Here is a 19,065-nt window from a genome sequence, read left to right as displayed (position 1 = left end):
CATGTCATCTGCACATTTCTTTATATTATGCTCTCATTTTCTAATAAGAAACACAGAGTTTAACTTGTTTATTATCACAGCTTGGCTGGATTAATGCACCTCAATAACTTTATGAGTTTTAAGCATTAAAAACTTTTTGTTGGGTTTAGGAAAAACTCAAATAACATAAAACTTCATGTAGTAACAGAAGAGTAGGACTTTCAGCTCTGAATGTCCTAAAATGTTTGTGTTTGTACAATGCACCTGATATAAATCTGTCCAGAGTTTCCAGCTATCAGCGATTGACTCATACTGCCCTGACTGAAGCCCCCTTACTGAGTAGAGATCAGCAAAACATTTACAAAACATTCACATAGTAGCTTCTTATTTTTGAGCTGGTGCTAACCATCACGTTCCCTGGTAAAAAATGAGGAGCATTGCCCACAGCAGATTGTGTCAGCAGTTGATAAATAATTGCATATGCAACTCAACAGAGATTGCCATGGTTCAAGTGTCAAGCCACAGCTTCATAACTACCCCTGTCTCCACATTTAATTTAGCAAAATAACTGTCTCTTAGAAAAATATTATATTCTTGTGGAAATTAAACGTTTTTCTTTAACCTTCTTTAATTTTGCTTACCTGAACCTGTCTGAAGATGCCCTGGTTGTATTCATCCAAGTACTTTACATGCCAAACCAGGAAAGATCCATCGGTGGGATGGATGGTAAACAGCATATCTGGGCTTTTGTTCCACTCAGTTGTCAGAGTCTCCATCTTCCTTTCTAGCAGCATGGAGGGTAAAGGCATGCTGGAGCTGGATCCAGGGGAGGAGGCTTTAGTACTTCCTTGCTCTCCTGAATCAGCTTCTTCCCCATGCTCCGAGGACGTTTTGTCAGACATCTCATCCAGCTCTAGAAAGCCAGAAACCCAGACGTTTTTACTTCAAGATGCAGCTTTTGACTTGCTTAAGTAATCATATGTCGGTTTGGCTGTGAATCATACCAAAGTCAAACTTCAGAGGAGATCCTTCAGGGTCTATGGGGTCCTCAGCAGCCTGGTCCAGCTGCTGTTCAGAGAACTTACGGAGCTGCAGCATAAAGAGGTCCATGGAAGAAGTGAAGCTGAGGTCCTTATTGTTGAGCCAATGAACCATGAAGCCTCCACCACCGGTGCCATCCTCTGGACTGAAGATGGTAGAATCAGCTAGTGCTGATGGGATATCTTACAGAAGAAGGAGACCAGGAGAGATACAAAGACCAAAAAAAAAAAAAAAAAAAGGGTAAAAACACAAAACACCACTAAAGCTAAGGAAAAGTTGTTAACTGATGTGATCCATTTATTTTCAAACAACTTACCTGTGTTTGGGTTAATACTGGCTGAGATATGAAAGTGACACAGGGCGTTGGCATGATGAGCGATGTGGCGATGAGTGTGTGTGTCCTGTGTGCCAAGCTGAGAAGGCAGCAGCTCACTGTGTGCCACCAGAGCAGAGGACCGTCGCCGGCCCCGCCGCAGTTGTTTAAGGTGATGAATTGACTAAACAAGCAAAGCACAGGAATAAAGGCAACCGAATATTTGCAATACACTTCCATTACTACTTTATTTTCTTTATTGCTTTTAATGCCACATTTATGGTCAGTATACCTCCAAAGCATGCTGGATCTTGTCCTTATTGCCCGCCAGGCCTGGCAGGCTGGAGCTGAAGGAGTGTGTGTTTTCAGAGATCTGCCCACCAAGCAGACTATCCTCTGGTAACAGGGTTTCCGACCATAACCTACACACACCATCTTCACAGGATGTCAGCAAAACATTGCACACGGAACCCCTTAAAAACATCAGGAGAGGGTAAATAATCAATTAAAAAAAAATTTTTTTCTTGTTTTTTATTTTGCATTTATGTTCAAATTGTCAGCTATAAAAAAATCACAACAAGCTATTTTTATTTTAAAAGAAAACTACAATGTTAACATAGAAAAAAAAAATCATATTTATTGGTCATTTTTAATGTTAAAAAACAAACAAACAAACAAAAAAACAAATAAAAAAATGGGTTGGGGGGGGGGATAGCCTTGGAGACTATTGTCAGGACAGGACAGTCGCAAAAAAAAGGAAGAAATTTAACATCACTTGTTTCAAGATATTCCCACCAGATCTGCGTCACATTTGTTCTGGAAATGTTATTGCTTTTTATGCTGCACTGGATGAAAGGTCAAACAATTTGATTCAGTATTTTAATTACAATCTTCCTGTGCATTAAGATTTCATTAATAATGGTCAATGCCCACTTCAGCAGTAACATGAGCTCACATCTCAGGCTGATGAGACCATCCCCACTGGTGAAGTGGCTGTTCTCAGATCACAATCTTATATTTTCTCTCTGTGGTCAGGAAACACTGGAATTGTACTAGAAAAATAGGCTACCGTTTTTAACATTAGTGAAACGATGCCTTACTGCAGTCTCTCACATTTGTGTTGATCTGTACTAACAGTTTGTTTACCAGACAAGCTAAACTCATACATACAGTGGAATGACTTCATCAAAGTACATTTCTATATCTTAGGCCAGCTTCATAGAAACCAGTGGTGTTGGTTCTCAGAGGTTTGGAATGTGAAGATGTGAGGAAGATTTAATCTTGTAATACTTGTAAAACTTGGGTCAATAGCTTCGTCAGCTAGCTTTAAGAGTACACACTGCTAATCTTTTGATAAAGCAAAAGGTTGTTTTCTGTTGCAAGTCAGTGGACTTCTCCAAATGACCAGGAAAAAAACTTCCAAAAGTGCACCATGGGGATGATATACTGAACAGCTTGAGTACTGTATGTATCTTATGTACATACATACATATACATGATGCTAGTGTACTGCTACACCAGTGTTATAAGGAATGACTATTTACTGAGGGCAGCTGCTGCACATCTACCAATCAGAAAATCAGGAGTTTGATCTGTAGTTCTTTCATGTGTCAAAGTGTCCTCGGATAAGAAACAGAACCCCACTTTACCATTGTGAGTGGGTGTGTGGGTGTGTGTGTGTGTGGTAGTGATAGTGTGTGAACTCCAGCAACATTAGATCAAGAGTAACCTCCCAAGTCTGCCAAATGTATATGTCAGACTGAAGTACTCATGGTAATCAATGTGCAGTAGTACTCTTTTGCAAATGAAAAACAAAACAAAACAAAAATAAAATAAAATAAAATAAAATAAAATAAAATAAAATAAAATAAAATAAAAAAATAAACAGAAAAAGTGATATATGTTTTGAATAGGAAACCCTATGAACCTGTGGGAACAGGTGAAATAGAAACATTTTAAATTTCTGAGCAGAACCAACATTACACTGTATAAATAAAGTCTGTTAAACACAAGTCCAGGCATTAAGTCACACTCTAGGAGACAACAACCATGTACAACAGGGTGTGAAACCACATGTTTCTGGCCATCATGGGCATTCTTACTTGGGCATGTACTTGCTGGTCTTCCTCCAGGACATACCGGTGACCGAGCGAGGGTGGGCCAGGTAAACAAAGGAGAAGTGAACAAGAGGGGTCTTTTTATCAGATGGGTCTTGGACCACCACTGCAGAGCGCCAGCCGGTGGTGGGATACCACACCTTGAGTAAACAGTCATCCTGTGCATGCACACACACAGCAACATGTATTATATGTACAAACATTGCAAAATTATGAAAAATGTCCAACAGTCGTTTGCATTTTTAATATGTATTTTTTTTCCACAAATCTGGTACCTTCCCAACTGTTGCAAAGTACTCCCCATCAGGAGACCACTTGGCAATGTGGACAGATGCAGCAGTCCTAAAGAAAAATACAAGTTAAAGTAACAGTATCACCTGCTTTCCCTGATAGACACACACACACACACACACAAACAGACTGTCAGCTGTGAATGTGGGTGAGCAAATACTGCTTATTTCTGAACTTGCACTTCCTTGTTCTAGTAGCCCATGTGTCATCACATGACAATTACTAACATGGTATCATGTTCATGTCTGTTTACACAGCTTTAAACACAAGCTGCTGACTCAAGACTGACTTGTTTCTCTTTGTACAAGTATTTTCCATTTGGTCAGACACAGCTGAATAATCAGTAACTGTCTGTAAGTTTTTACAAGCAAAAGTGAAAGTTAAACTCAACTTGAGCTTGAAAATATCAGATATCAGGGAAACACTGAAATATTTTACTCCTGTTTTACTTTCAGATACCAAGCAAATCAAATCACTATATCAATCCTTCAATAATCACTTTAATCTTTATTACACTTTCAGCAAATGTTTGCAACTCATGTCAGATCCTTTCATAGTATTTGCAGAGGCCAAAACATACTTGCACTGCCAGATGCAGTTCCAGTCATTGAGGACGGGGTGGGGCTTGTCCTCAATAATCTGCCCATCCTCTTCTTCTATAAGGGCGTCTGTCTGTGGCGGCGCCCACAGCTGGAGTCGCTCAGTTGCTGCTAGGATACGGTTCCCTAAGGTCACAAAAGCACTTCATTACACACTTCATGTCCCACAATCACTTCTACAGTTTGTAAAGCCGCATGCATACAGTGATGCGTACATAATGCGAGTGTCGTTCCAGACTAATCATACGGGGGCAAGGGGTGGGAGAAGTTTGTAATTAGATTAATTTTTTTCAGAGAAAGGTTAAACACAGAAAGCACAGGATATACCTTGTGGGTCCCAGGCCAGGTTGTAGGTGATGGCATCAAGGAAGAACTGTCCTGTCTTTTGCCACTGATAGTTAAGCTGCTGTTAGTGATAGGAGAGCAACACACACCATGCAATGTTATTTACACACAGGTGTGACTAAACCCACCAGATACAGACTGAAATCACTACAAAAGTCTAAAAAAAACTGACATTTATACTCACCTTGTGCCGTTTATTTGGGTTGGTAGAAAGAGGTTCAAAGATGCAGACTGTGTTTCCGTAAGATGCAGCAATCTAGAAATAAAGATTTTCCTTCATCATCACAACGTTACTCAGCTCATCAGTGCTTCTGCTGAGTCATTCCCACAGGAGAAGCATGGATGAGGAGTGGAGCAGGATAGCAAGGAAAGCAGGAACAGTACAAGACAAGAGCAATTGTGGCTAAATGTTTATGTTCAGCAAGAGTGAAAATGTCCACTGGCTTTACTGGAAAACTGAGAAAATTGTGTGTTGAGCTAGGCCTGTCACGATAACAAATTTAGCTGTACGATAAATTTTCTCAGAAATTATCGCGATAAACGATAATATTGCGCAAAGCGCTAATGTGTCATTTTGAGACCATTCTCAACTAATATAATAATAATAATGCAAGTACACATTTTCAAAGATCAATAAACTAAATAAATAAAAGCGCCTTTTTCACATAAGCCGGGACGCCGGCCCAAAAGTAATGCAGCCCACTGGGAATCCTCCCAAACCTCTCGTTTAGCCGGCATTGCTCTTAATGTGTATTTTGTCAAATACGCTAGTGTTAACCATTCCCGCTTCTTATCCGCCGATAGTAGTTGGAGGACACGGGGGAGATCCGTCCTCTCCAGGGCCGAAGTGGAGTTGGCTTCGGGGTTAACTCCCAATTACTCTCTTCTCTCGCCGCTCACGGCGTGGAGCACCATAAAAAAAAGGAAACAGCGGTTGTGCTGAGAAACGGCTTTATTATAACGCACCGTTATTGTTTTTCCTGACTGTTCTGCCTAACCGCTCCGTCTCTTCTCTTCACACCTTTTCTTCTTCTGCTACTCTCGTTCCTCATAAGCTCTTCTTCTCCTCCCTCTGCGCTCACGCTCACTCTCACGCGCACTGAGCTGCTGGATCGCACACACAAAGTTAGACACATCGCACAACACTAGTATATAGGCTGACTCTATTTGCGTAATGTGCCTGCGGATTACAGGGGTTATTACGGTAGACCAGGAAGTGGGGGCTTTGTACTGATGTCGTAAGCTAGATGTGTGTGTTCTGCTTACATGTGGGGAGCAGCGAAATGATAAAAGAGGAGGTGCTTGCATCTATTATTTCTCCATTCGACTTATTTACATATTTCAGCATGAGAATCGGAGGTTTAGCGCGAGAGCGTGAGAAGCCACTTAAATACGCAAGTCTCACGGCCATTGCGTGTTGGCAGCCCTGCAAAACAAATGCGGCTTACCGGCTCGTGCTGCAACATGCTGCAGTCAAGTATGACACTAGAGAGATCACTCCGCAACAAACCAGAGCGTTGAGTCGAAATACGCCATAGTGAAACCTATTGTCATACACAGTTTATGGTAAAGGGAGGACTAATAAAAATTATCGCGGCCGGCAAACTTATCGTGCTCTTAATTTCTTATCGTTCAATTAATTGACTTATTGCTTATCGCGACAGGCCTATGTTGAGCATCTGAGTGTGTAGAGAAGACTTACCCTGCCGAGCTGGTGGGAGCACTCCACACAGCCCACCTGTATGTTTCCATTCTGGGCACCTGGGATAATCTGAACACAGTCAAAGTCACTCGCCAAGATCACCAAATCACAACCTGAACCATAGGCCTGAGAAAGACAAGGGTACAAAAAAAAACAAAAAACAAACAATCAGACTGAAAAGCAATAAATACATGGCACCAAACTCTTGAAAAACAGCATGCAAACATATCTTGAAGTACTGGAAAACATATGGGAATCATCCATGTATGTATCCATATATATTCTAGTTATTCATAACTATGTCTGGTATTACAATTAAAGATTTAAATTTCCATATTAATGCATTTAAATTAGATACACAATGTAAATGAAAGCACTTCAAGCCCAACTTTAACCACACAAGGACAAAAACAAGGGCTCCAGCTGTGTAGGTGTCTCCTGTGCACCTGTCATTGTGCCGAAGGGCTGGCAGATGTTATGGTTTTTAAATAAAAGCACAGGAATTTGCTATATTTATATATGGCATATGAGGCAAACAGATGATGTATCTGCCAACACATTGCACAGTAAACACTAAAGAGAAGAAGCTAAAGGCTCATTTTGGGAAGAAAGGTGAATGGTGCAGATCAGTAAGACCACAAGTTCAACACTTCTAAAGTAGAACTGAAGTGGATTTTTATTCATTATGCAAAATGAAATTATATGTAATATTAAACATTATTAAGCCACAATAATCTCAGTTTCATCACTTCTATTTTTAAAGTTTTAAGTGTCACACGATAAATGGAGACATCCTTAAAAGTAAAAATGCTGTGGTTCTATTTGCAGACATTTCATGAATAAATTATACAATGCTTTCTGAAAATAGGCCAAAAACAGAAGATATGAGCTGCTAAAATCCACATATAATTTAAAAATAGTGATTCATAAAAGACTGATGTGTGTAGCATTGCATGGGGGTTATTCTAATGGAAACATTTGCAACCATGCTAGTAAAAATAAGAAACAGCTGATTGTCCTGCATGACAACACGGAACAAGGGCCGCTTGATTATGGCAAAAATCTAAATAATTATTTTGTTCAATATGTAGATCATGATTTGTAAAGAAGGCATCATTTTAAAGCATAATGCAGCACATTAATCTTTAGTCTTGCTATTATGTTTTCATAATCAAAGCCAAAATTTTTCAACTGGGAGATATAAATAAACTGCACAGCCTTAACTAGAAAGGTGATATATAAGCACAGCATGGTAGGTGTTTAAAAGTCCCCTAAAATGTTCTCATGTTGTTCTTAAACAAATGAATAAATAAACCAACCAATAAATATGACACATGCTCTTTCCTGAACTCAGTGAGCAAACCTGTGTTACGATGTGGAGCATGGGCTAGAATGTAAATTGATCCACTGGTTCTTGCTGTCAGCTGGTATACAGAAGCAAACTGGCAGCAATGGCAGCAGCACCTGGGAGACAGGCAAACTGGCCTCACAGCAACAGTACAGTCAGCATGACGGCTTGTGTCTTTCATTATTCAGGAGAACAGGAGGAGAGGCTGAGAACTGCTGAGAAACACGACAGGACAACACTTTAGCCGAAGGATGAAGTTCTAATGAGAACTTTCATCAGCCGATTGATTCTATTAGATAAGATCTTGGTGACATGATTTCAAAGTAGTAAAAGGAGGTGCAGTGTGTGCTTTACTATTACTGCGACATTTGTTCCTGCACATTACAGCAGAAATTAAACGCGGTCACCGTCACGCACTGTCTAGAACTGCTTTGCACCTCTCTCTCTCATTCACACACACACACACACACACACACACACACACACACACACACACACACACACACACACACACACACACAAACACACACACACACCAAGAAACATGTGAGCTGATTCTGTTCTCCTTGTAAGCAAGATCCCTTGGGCTTGGCTGGATTTTTGGCTCGTACAGTTTAGTTTATGACAGGATGACTGTCATTACTGCTTTTTTCTTTTGCTTTGGACATTTTATTGTGTCATGTGTTTCTATCATCATCCAGAGATCCACAGGCTCGCACACAGACAATATTATGATGCTTGGGAAGGCATACTAAGGATATTTAATTTAGTAGCAATATAATACTGGTTCATGGTATCAAGGTAAACAATACAAAAGCAGAACACATACACACTAAGTCTATGATCAGTACATATAGGGAATCAAATAAATGCATTGTCACTTATGTGGAACAGACCAGGTAGTTTCCGAAGGTGTGGGGTGGGTGTGTGTGTGTGTGTGTATGTGTGTGGCATACTTAGATTTCTTACAGTAACTGTTTACTTTAGATATTTCTAAAGTAAATGAGCTCCAGAAAATCTGTTATATATTTATTTAAATCAAAGATTTGCTGGAAATCCATTCAGCTTCCATAGCTTCAGAAACGGGATTAAGGACCCACTAGTTATTTTTATCTTCTTTGGAGGTGATGCCAGGCATTGATTAGCCAAAGTTAGCTTGATGCAGCAGAGACTGACTATCACAGATTACCTAACAAAGAGAAGGTGTCAAAAAATTATAAATAGCAGCTATACAGTATGAAACTCTTCATGATTTAACACTTTAAAATCTTTGTGAACTTTGATGTCTCTCTTTTCCACAGTAAAGCAAAGGTATACCACCAGCAAGAGCACTACTAAGAGAAGACCATAGCTCAGACTGAACCATATATTTCTGAGACAAAAATTATTATGTTTAATGTACAAATAGCAACTCTAATCAACAGCCTTACTATTTCTTTTTTCTTTAGGCTAACAGGGATCCCCTTGACTCATTCTTTTAAAAGATCTGTCAGCAAACTCCAATATGAGGCTACTGAAAGATAGTAAAGGCATCTAGATGATCTTTATGTAACTGATGGAATTTACTCAAGCTAATGTACATCTTACTAGTTATGGATCATTTCTAATGTCATGCAGTGGTGTGATAGCCACCATAAGGCAGAAATAAAGCTGAGGGGGGTGTATTGTAGAGAAAAGGAGTGAATACGGTCATGTTTTGTGATAATGAAAGTAGATAAGAGGAAGAGAGTGATAGATTACTTCTGCCTTCATTCCATCAAACACCACTTCTTCCTCAAGCCTAATGCAATCATGCAAATATGTGTCACAACCACAGCTGCTACCAAGTAAAAATCCTTCAGTTTGTATTAACTAGCAGGCTGTAAGCTGATATTCTAGAATATGAATTCATCAATTATGACCTGTAGTAACCTGGTGTTCAACAACCTATAGTCTGTACTTTGACCCTCCTGTCTGCAGCCTTGTTATTCACTGCAGCATGACTACAACAAAGCAGTGGGCATTAACAACCAAGCTGCAAAAGATCTGTTTTAAATGGCTCTCCACTCTGTCAGTTGGTCATAACATATACAGTTTAAACAACCTATCCAGACAGGCTGGAGGCATTTGGACTTATGGACCTACTGTTCTGACACAATACTATATAAATATGCGTACATGTGTTATAAAGCTAATAATATCTTGGTTTTTAACTCTGATGGGATTTTTTTAACCCATCTTTGTTTAATCTAATTTCAAATGCATTTCTTACTAACTTTAACCGTTTTAAATGTTGGTTTAAACTGACTTTACTAATACGCAGGGACATTCTCAAACAGAATTTGTGTAATGTTAGAAAATCATATTTGAATAGTAAAGCAAAGTGGCCAATGGTAAATATTGGGTAAATATTGTGGCAATTTCTGTATTCTCATGTTATTAATGTCAATTATTAGCTTTTCACCCACCAACTGACCAGTTTTCCGACTATTTCGTAAAATATTTAAAAATAATAATAATAATAATAATAATAATAATTTACAAACAAACTATAGGATGATTAAGTACATATACACAGATATACACACACACAGCACACATTGTTAGTATGGAAGTTCTTCACAGAGAGCTAAAAAAAAAAACACAAAGCTCACAATTTGTTCTGGCCATATGGGCAAATTGTGCACACAAGTGTGTACAAAAAGGCAGCAGAGCAAAACAGGCTTTCTCCTGGAAGCAGTATCCTGCACCTGCTCCCACATATTCACACATTTAAACTTTCCTAATTAAAATACTCCCACAACCTGGACATAAGACATTGGCCTCTATGTGCAGATGACTGTACGCCTGCTGCAGAAGGATAGTCTAGAAATCTAAAGTCCACAGAAGAAAAACAGGCATAGAGTAGTACAAAACAGCCCTTTTAAGTCACCTGGACAGGAACATTTGTTTGAGAAAAAAAGTGTCATATAACCTGGTTAAGTTGAATTATTCAGTACTTACAGTCAAATTTTCCACTAAAGAAAAATGACAAAATCCTTGTGTATTCCATCAATTATAGCTCTTGGAAAGAAAACACATCAGAGCCTGCAAATCAGATATGCAACCTGTCTCTGACGGTAACAAAATTAAGATAAATATGGAGCTGTGGTAGGCTTTGCTCTGCCTCCCTCATCCCCTTCCTTCTTGTGCTTTTTACTCTATTTTTAGCAAATCAGACATCTGCAGCTCTGCATATCAAAGCCACAAGGCTGTTTGAAGACACAGTCACAGCATCAATAACAGGTCAATAAGCACTAAAAAAATAGGAATGATCATTCAAACTATTATTGTCTCTGTAAACACATGTAGGGAACAGCTTTTCTATATGTCCATTGAGTAGCAACAGTTTCAAACCATTTGAAAAATCCAGCTCCTAATAAATAAATAAATACCACTATGTGTACTTCCTTTTCTAGTTCTGACTTATAAATATGATTATTTTAATTAACTCTAAATAGACACCACAATCTGTTGGCCTCCTTTGGCTGGCAACAAGGGGACACCTGTAGTTCAATGTTCAACCCACCTTAAATAATCTCTTCCAATTTGTTAAGAGATCACATCCAAGCATGAACTATAGTGGATGCTAAGCTGGAGCTTGTTCACTCATGGTTACGTATATATGTGTGTATGTGGGTTTTGTCAGGGTCTGGCCTAGGAGCCCTAGGGGTCAGTGTGAGTATAAATGCATTGGACATGATGTCTCATGCTCTTCAAATACCCTCTCAGACACAGAATGAAAACACCAGGCACAGAAACTGGGGCCCTGTGGCAGCATCCAAGGCCTAGCTCCACAACCATCTCTGTCCTTTGCTGTTTAGCAGATATGACTGGGAGTACAACATCCGCCTGCTTACATATAAACTCCCCTGATCTTGAGCCAGTGTTGGGGCGAAAAAGGACAAACCCTCCCTGTAAATTTTACAGTGATTAACAGAACAATTACTTAACTATATTTTAGCAGACTGAGGAATCCAAAAAGGAGGCAGAGAGTTGTGTCTGTCTCCAAACATAATATTAATTAAAAGATAATAGAAGAATAAGCAAAATGAAATTAAAATAGAACAGCAGCACTATCTCAATAACAGGCAGCAGAAACCAACCAAACCCAGAGCTGGCAACCATTAGAGAAGCTTGCAGGGGTCTCAGCATGACAGAACGTTGCTGTGGTACAAAGCTGTTCAAGAATTTGCAAACCAGAATCAGTTAAATTTAGCTAATACTTTTAAATTGCCTTTCTTTTTTATTATTACATTTTACAACATTTGGGGACAATAAGGTTTATAATAAAGGTAAATGCTCTCTCACATAATTTTACTTTAGCGTTTGCGGAGTTTTATTACAGTATATAATTTAAAATCATATAGGTGTATGACCATGATTCATTTTCTGTTGTCAGTGAGAGAGAGCTGACTCAGAATACCATTACTTTGTTACTACCTTTAACTCTGCATTTCACTCAGACTGATTAATTTCAGGTATTAAGACTTTTGGGGAGTAATGCAGCACTGCTTTCTATGCCAGATGGTTTTTTTTGTTGTTGTTTGTTTGTTTTTTGCCATGCCTGGCTGGATTTTTTTTTTTTTTTTCTTTTTTTTTTTTTGGTAAACTGCCAGACATCTGATAGACAAATAGATTTTCAACAACCGCAAAAATATGTTTAATCAGCATTCTCACAAACACCTTAACTCTAAATGGTTGACAAACGTCAGGATACAAATAATAAAGGGACATTTAGCCCACACAGAGACAAAACGACAGTCCAGTTGTTACCGAATATTTTATTTTCAACAACAAACAGTCTTTTAGCGCATGTATCCATATAAGGCTCTCTACGTCATGGCTGGTGCAGATGATGCCAGGATGACAGCGAGCTAATGATCCGTGAGGAGGATTTAACGCCAAATGGTAGCAAGCTTAGCTAGTTCAGCTACCAGAAAAAAATCTGCGTTTTTTTCTGTATTAGTGCATAATTCGGTCAAATCTCATTCTCAAAAAACTCTAGTATGAGCCGTAAAATTTTTCCAGAACGTGTCCCACAGTAAATATTTTCCCAATAACGTTGTTGCTGCGCAAAGGGATTCCCTTGCAGTAATTCTAATGTTAAGAGATGCAGCTAAAGGTCATCGGAGTGGCTACCGTACAACGCCTTGGATCGATAAATGCTGGACTAAAAAAAATGTCTGTATAAATAACAGTTGCAGACCATGACAGGATCGTAGCTTGTCAATGACTGACTGACGGTCAAAGTAAACGAAACAGGGAGATTTTGGTAAGGATGCCCCTCGTAGTCTGGACTCAGTATGTGTGAATCTGTCGGTGCGGCAATTTGGCTAACGCACAGCCCGGTTAGCTAGTGCTTTAGCTCTCGCCAGCCTGTTTACAGTGAGTGTAATGCTACTTGGCTAACTATCCCACTAGCTAGTCAGTCGTTAGCTTCAACGGGTGTCATCTTGTGCAAATAATATTAAAATCAAACCTCACCGTAAAAGGGATGTCATTCACGCTTCCAACCGAGTAGCAGCAATCTCCAGGGTTTACAGCTCCCGTCAGCACCTGGTGCAGATGCATTTTCCTTTTATTATAGCAGCAGATGGGCTTTTTAATTATTTATAACGAGTCCACCCTTTCCGTTTCTCCATCTAGCAAAGACTGGGAATTCCATCAGTAATATTAACGTCGTCCTTGGTCAGGCAGTGTCGCCTTCCTCCACAAACGGTAGGCTGCGGACTAATTGTTTTCAATCCGTTTAAACGTAATTTCATCAGGTCCTGATATCAATTTAGACATATAAAACTGCCCGTCCGTCGCCTCTCGCTGTCAACACCATCCTCACGATTAATCGTGAGAGCCGAGGCAGCAGGAGCTCTGCAGCGATCCTGACATGCGCGTTCACGGCGCTATCAAGGCACGACTGGATAGGTCTAGATTAGTGTAATCTAGAATGGGAAATATATAAACTTCTGGATTTAACGTGATTGTTATTTTGGCATATCCCTGAATAACAAAGACACTTGCTTACTTTGTTGTATTTATGCTCCAGGCTAAGTTAAAAGGTATTTTAATATTGACCCCACTTCTTCTGCCGGGCTGCGTGGCTGTTCTAGAAGTGATTTTCTATGTTTGCGTGGTTACAATTTGTGGATTTGAGTTCATTGACATAAAACAGCATCAAAATACAACAGAATACGGAAAATTACAGAACTGGAGTTTTTTTTTATATGTGGTCTACTTTTTCACACAAGAGGTGGCCTTTTAAAGTGTATACAAGTTTAAGTTGTCATAATCATGCATATAAAACAATACTTAAGTATCAAAACAAAAAATATCAGTTTTATATGTATTTAATACATGAAATAACCGATCAAATATAATGCATATAATGCACAGGATCATGTACACCTATGAAAAAAAATAAAAATAAATAAATAAATGAATAAATAAAAAACATAAAAAAAATAAAAATTGTGCATATATATATATATATATATATATATATATATATATATATATATATATATATATATATATATATATTTGGTTGTCTTACAGTGGACAGATGTTATACTGAGTCTGTGGCTGGAATTTTTTCCACCCCAAAATGCACATTTTTATGTCATTGATGCTGTTAGGTTTCAGAGTGCCTGTAAAAAGTAAAAATCAGATAAATCAGTTGAGAACAAATTCTTCTTTACAATAATGAACTTGCAAGATGCAGCACAAGAAAATCAAAAATATATATAAACAAAGCAAACAACAAACACATACATACACACACTTCAAACAAAACATCATGATGCCAATTTAAAAATGAATTGTTAAAGTCTGCACACACACTCGCATACACAATAATATAACTAGCTAAAGCCAAAAGCAAGGAGAACAATCATGGAAAGCGTCAATTAGTCACCAGAGTTTAAAAATGTGAGAGTGGTATTTAAGAACCAAGCTTTAGCTCTGCTGCAAATGATTCCAGTCATCTGGAGCAAAAAACTGAAGATGAACAAGGGCAGGAAGAGATGGAAAGAGAGTACATGTTGGATACATGCCTACATATTCTTTTGGAGGAATGGGCAGTAGATTCCACATATGTGATACTGCCTCAGTCGTGCTTCCATTCAAGCTAAGCAAATACCAAGTTTTAACATGAAAACAACATGGGGCTTTGATTGGTCAGAAATAATCTGTATCTGTGGGCAGTGTTGAGCATGAACAAGTTCAAAAGAACACTTTCACTGAACACGTTTGTTTTTTGTTTTCTGCCTACATTTTTAGTCACTACACCTACGTCACACTATGTTACCCAAGATGCATTGTGCACTCTAGTGTAATAAACCAACACCGCTACAGAGAAGTTGCAGACACAGTATGAACATTAGATAACGTTTCTGTGCAAATTATGTCTGCCTGCGCTTATAAAAACAAGTCAGTGTCAGCTTCTAATTGAAAATACATGCAAAGGTTAAAAATTTGCCGAGTGTGAGAAGATATCTATCTATAGCATTTCTACATTTTGCATTTTTTTTTTTTTTTTGCCTGAATGTTTAGAGGAAAAGTAAGAGCTGAAAATAACTGTTTGACAATTAAGAAAACAAAAGAGAAAAAAGACATGACAAAACAACACAAACATTTTTTTGTCCTCTGCACATCCCTTCCACATGCATATCTTTTTTATGTGATAACATTTAAGGTCTAGTATAACTGATTTCATTGCAAGACACAAAACTATTATTTCTTTTCTATCTCAAGTTTAGTCTTTCATTCTACTCATCTAAAAAAAATGAAACGAAGTGAGCAACTTTAAAAATGAAATGGTGAACTTTAAAGTGAACTATTCATTTCAAGCTGTGAGAACTGACAACATCCACATCTTGGACACAGGCACAGTTCTTTAAATAATCTTTGAGAACAGATTGCAAAATGTTAGATGCAAACATGCTAAGCTATATGTGCACATAGATGGTATATTAATGGGAATAAACTATGAGTAGATATCTTTTCTTAGCAGTGCATTATTTTTAAGATCAAGCAATAATATGTTCAAACATCAAGATTTTAGATTTGTTGAGGAAAAGTATTTTTAAAAAAATCCACAGAAAGTGTCCTTCTCCTTAAGTAATTGACAATAATGTCCACAGCTCACATTTTACATTGAATAAAGGATGAGTGAGCCAGATCTCACTAGACTTCATGGGAACTGTCTCACATCCCCTTATCTGCTCCCATCCATCTCACTGATTTGATTTAGTGGCATATATAACCCTAAAACTGCATATCCTCTTTCCCTCGTGTACTCCCTTTACAGTTTAATTTTAACTCTGTCTCTTTCATTGCTTTTAGAACAGATTTTGAGAAGGATTGGGGTTATGCACCACCAACCATCACGGCAGCGGCCTAGTTATTTGAACCACATCATCAGGCAGGACCTGCCTGCCAACCACCATGACACACAGGGCAGAAAACGACAAGGCAATCACCCAGAGAGAATGTGACACATACGCATAAACAGTGTCAACAACAATGGAGAGACAAAATTACCACATAGCATGTCCATTCAGCATTTGGTGACTACTTCTTTTTGAACTGCAAGTGTCAGACTTGAAATGTCTTGTGTGATCATAGACTGTCTATGGTGACTGATGCATAGCGATGCATCTCACAAATGCAGAAATTTAATATATGGTCTGACTGTAGGTCAGTCAGTAAGTTATATAAATATGTTGTATTTTTTATGTTATAATTAGTGTAAAAAATTTGGTAGAAATGAAGACCCAAATGCAGGACAGAGAGGCAGGAGGCTGACAGAAAGCAGGTAAAAGGGTTTATTCCATGAACCAAAAAAACCCCCAGGAAACTCAGGAACCACATGACAGAGAAAAACCACAGGAGACGGGACAGATGATGTGACAAAGGACAACTGAAACCAAGGAGTATAAATACACAGAGGAACTAACACAAGTGAGATGAATGACAAATCTGACCTAACGAGCAGAAACGAAGAGCAACACAGAACTAAACATGACCATAAACAGAAAGTCAAACCAAGAACATAAACCAAAGACGTGACACAAACCATGATCATGACAATTAGAAAGTAAATTTCTACGTTGTCCAGCCAGTATTTAACAGTACTTTAAAAGCCATAATAAATCAGCAGCAAAATCCATGTTTGTCTTCATGTGACACAGAGAGCCATCCAGAAAATAGAGATTCAGTGAAATCCTGCCAGAAATCTGCTTCATTCATCTTCTTTGTCTTTGGGTAATTTTAAAGGGCAGGCTGCTGTGAGGAAAATGTGACTAAGTCTGTGAGTGCATCCCTCTAGGCTGAAGTCTTGGATGCTTCTCTTTGACTGAAAAGGTAATTTTCCTCTTTCCTCTATTTTTAGAAAGACTGAACTCCAAGCCCCTGCCATCAGCACAGAGTTGGGCAGAGGGACTATTTCATCTAGATCCCCACAAGTTTATTCATGTAGCCTGTCCACACTGATTATCATTGGCATGATGGAGGAGATCCCCTTTAGATTACAAGAGAACAGTGAATTCATCTCCTGAGTAGCAGACGTGAAGTGCAGCTAGCCAAGAGAGATCAAAGCAGAAAGAACTGAGACAACAGAGAAGTATGAGGAGAGTAATTTTGGGGAACATTGTAAAGGAAAGTCGTAGACAGAGAGGGTGGACTGGACAGTTTCAGTAATATCTCCTGTATTTCTCAATACTGCAAAAAAGGTTGGAGGAAGGTTGATCCAGTGCCACTGGGAGGCAAAGCCTTGATCTACAGAGAACAGAATTAAATGCATTATAGATTTTCTCATTTCATGGATGGCTGCTTGCTGTAGGGAGTTTCAGTCTGGGCCAGAGGTGCAAAACAGTCTGCTCCTAAGGACAAAAATGTAATGAAGCCCCTACATGCTCCCAAATGGATATGTCAGTGCTACTGATAAGATTTAATGAATCATGACTTCTCAGCAACAATATGAATGCATGAACAATTTAAAGTATAGACAGAGATAACAGTTATAGCTGAGCTGTTTGTGGACCTAAACCATCACTGTAGTATTTAGTAGATTTTACTTGTAAAGTGCTTTACAAAAAGAAATAATAAACAAACAAACAAACAAACAAATAAATAAATAACCACCTAGGGCCAAGATTAAAGGCAACAGTATAAACTGATTCAGCTCTGAATGCAATGTACTTAGAATATCCAGCTGTTTCACAGATACTGTGCTTTTGTAACCTCAGCCTGGATTCAACACTGTGGTAGTCAGGTCAGTGGAAGAGCAACTTGTTGCACAGAGAGGAACATCATTTGCATTACATGTCTCTATTATTGCCACTGAAAATTACTTACTTACTTTAGTTGATTCAGTGAACTTGAAATCAGGAGAACTGTAGAGCCAAATTTATTTATTAAGTTTGTTTAACTTGACAGTCAAACTCTAACCAATTAGTTTCTATCAAATAAACAGTATGATTTAGTCAATTTAGTGTGAAGTGTATGAAGGATAGTACAGGAAGTGACACCCACCACCATCACTAGCATTATGTCAAGAGTAGTACAAGTGGTTTCAAGCAAAGTTGTGGAATAAATCTCATAGTGGCTTAAAAGAGGCATTATGGATATACACGTTGCCACTTCGGCCCCTGTCAGTTACTCTGGGTGCATGTTACCCGAGTCCATTTTGCAACAACGTGTTGCAAAGCAGACTTATTTTGAACGCACCGTGGACTGTGTCTGTAGGATGTTTTGCCATCAGTTTAGCAGGAAAGCTTCTGATTGTCCAAGTTAAGAATGCTCTGACTGCTGAAGCTAAGACACTGACTGAGTGTAGGCAGCGTTTCACGACCCTCATTCTCTGTGCCACTTTAGCCACTTTGTGTGTGTCATGTACACATATTCAACTTTTGCCATGTCGTTTCATATTGTAAACATGCCAAAATGGTTATAGTTAGAGTAAAAGTAATAGCCAAAAAGTAGCTATTGTGAAAAATGAAGGTCTGAAACTGCAGCACAAACCCTTGACAGCTCATTAGTCTGTCTCACAACCCCACTTAAAAAACAGAGAAATATACTTTAACACTTTACATCCAGCTATTGTTACAACAGCTAGAAGTCACTTATTCTTTGAATCTGATTATATGTCATTACTAACCTGTATGAAAAAAAAACCGAAAAACAATCCAAAGGTTTGTTACTTGGAGGAAGACAGTCTTGGATGGATTGATGCTAATGTTGTTAACTTCAGGGAGTTAAGATTATGAACACTCATATTTATTGGTTTTCGTAACAGGTATATCTTTTTTAAA

General features: G+C 38.5%; 1 protein-coding gene across 3 annotated transcripts in view; it reads right to left on the bottom strand.

Moving 5' to 3' along the window:
• The window catches only part of dmxl2 (Dmx-like 2), a 42,872-nt gene extending 29,278 nt beyond the window's left edge, over positions 1–13,594 (bottom strand). For 2 of the 3 annotated variants that reach the window (XM_041981951.1, XM_041981959.1), the window contains exons 1-11: positions 13,241–13,593; positions 6,388–6,513; positions 4,870–4,941; positions 4,668–4,746; positions 4,322–4,466; positions 3,726–3,792; positions 3,436–3,608; positions 1,626–1,806; positions 1,337–1,517; positions 984–1,202; positions 621–892 (exon numbers count right to left, since the gene is read on the bottom strand). In XM_041981951.1, the coding sequence (XP_041837885.1) occupies positions 621–892; positions 984–1,202; positions 1,337–1,517; positions 1,626–1,806; positions 3,436–3,608; positions 3,726–3,792; positions 4,322–4,466; positions 4,668–4,746; positions 4,870–4,941; positions 6,388–6,513; positions 13,241–13,327 (1,602 nt within the window). In that variant the 5' untranslated portion in view covers positions 13,328–13,593. Of the gene's footprint in view, positions 1–620; positions 893–983; positions 1,203–1,336; positions 1,518–1,625; positions 1,807–3,435; positions 3,609–3,725; positions 3,793–4,321; positions 4,467–4,667; positions 4,747–4,869; positions 4,942–6,387; positions 6,514–13,240 lie in introns of all 3 variants that reach the window. The other variant, XM_041981966.1, reaches the window with a different exon arrangement.
• Between the last annotated feature and the right edge of the window lie 5,471 nt (positions 13,595–19,065).

The sequence above is a fragment of the Melanotaenia boesemani genome, chromosome 1, assembly GCF_017639745.1.
Source record: "Melanotaenia boesemani isolate fMelBoe1 chromosome 1, fMelBoe1.pri, whole genome shotgun sequence".
In the NCBI taxonomy this organism is placed as follows: Eukaryota; Metazoa; Chordata; class Actinopteri; order Atheriniformes; family Melanotaeniidae; genus Melanotaenia; species Melanotaenia boesemani.
Note: the sequence above shows the minus strand (reverse complement) of the source record. Positions and strands in the feature narration are given on the sequence as shown.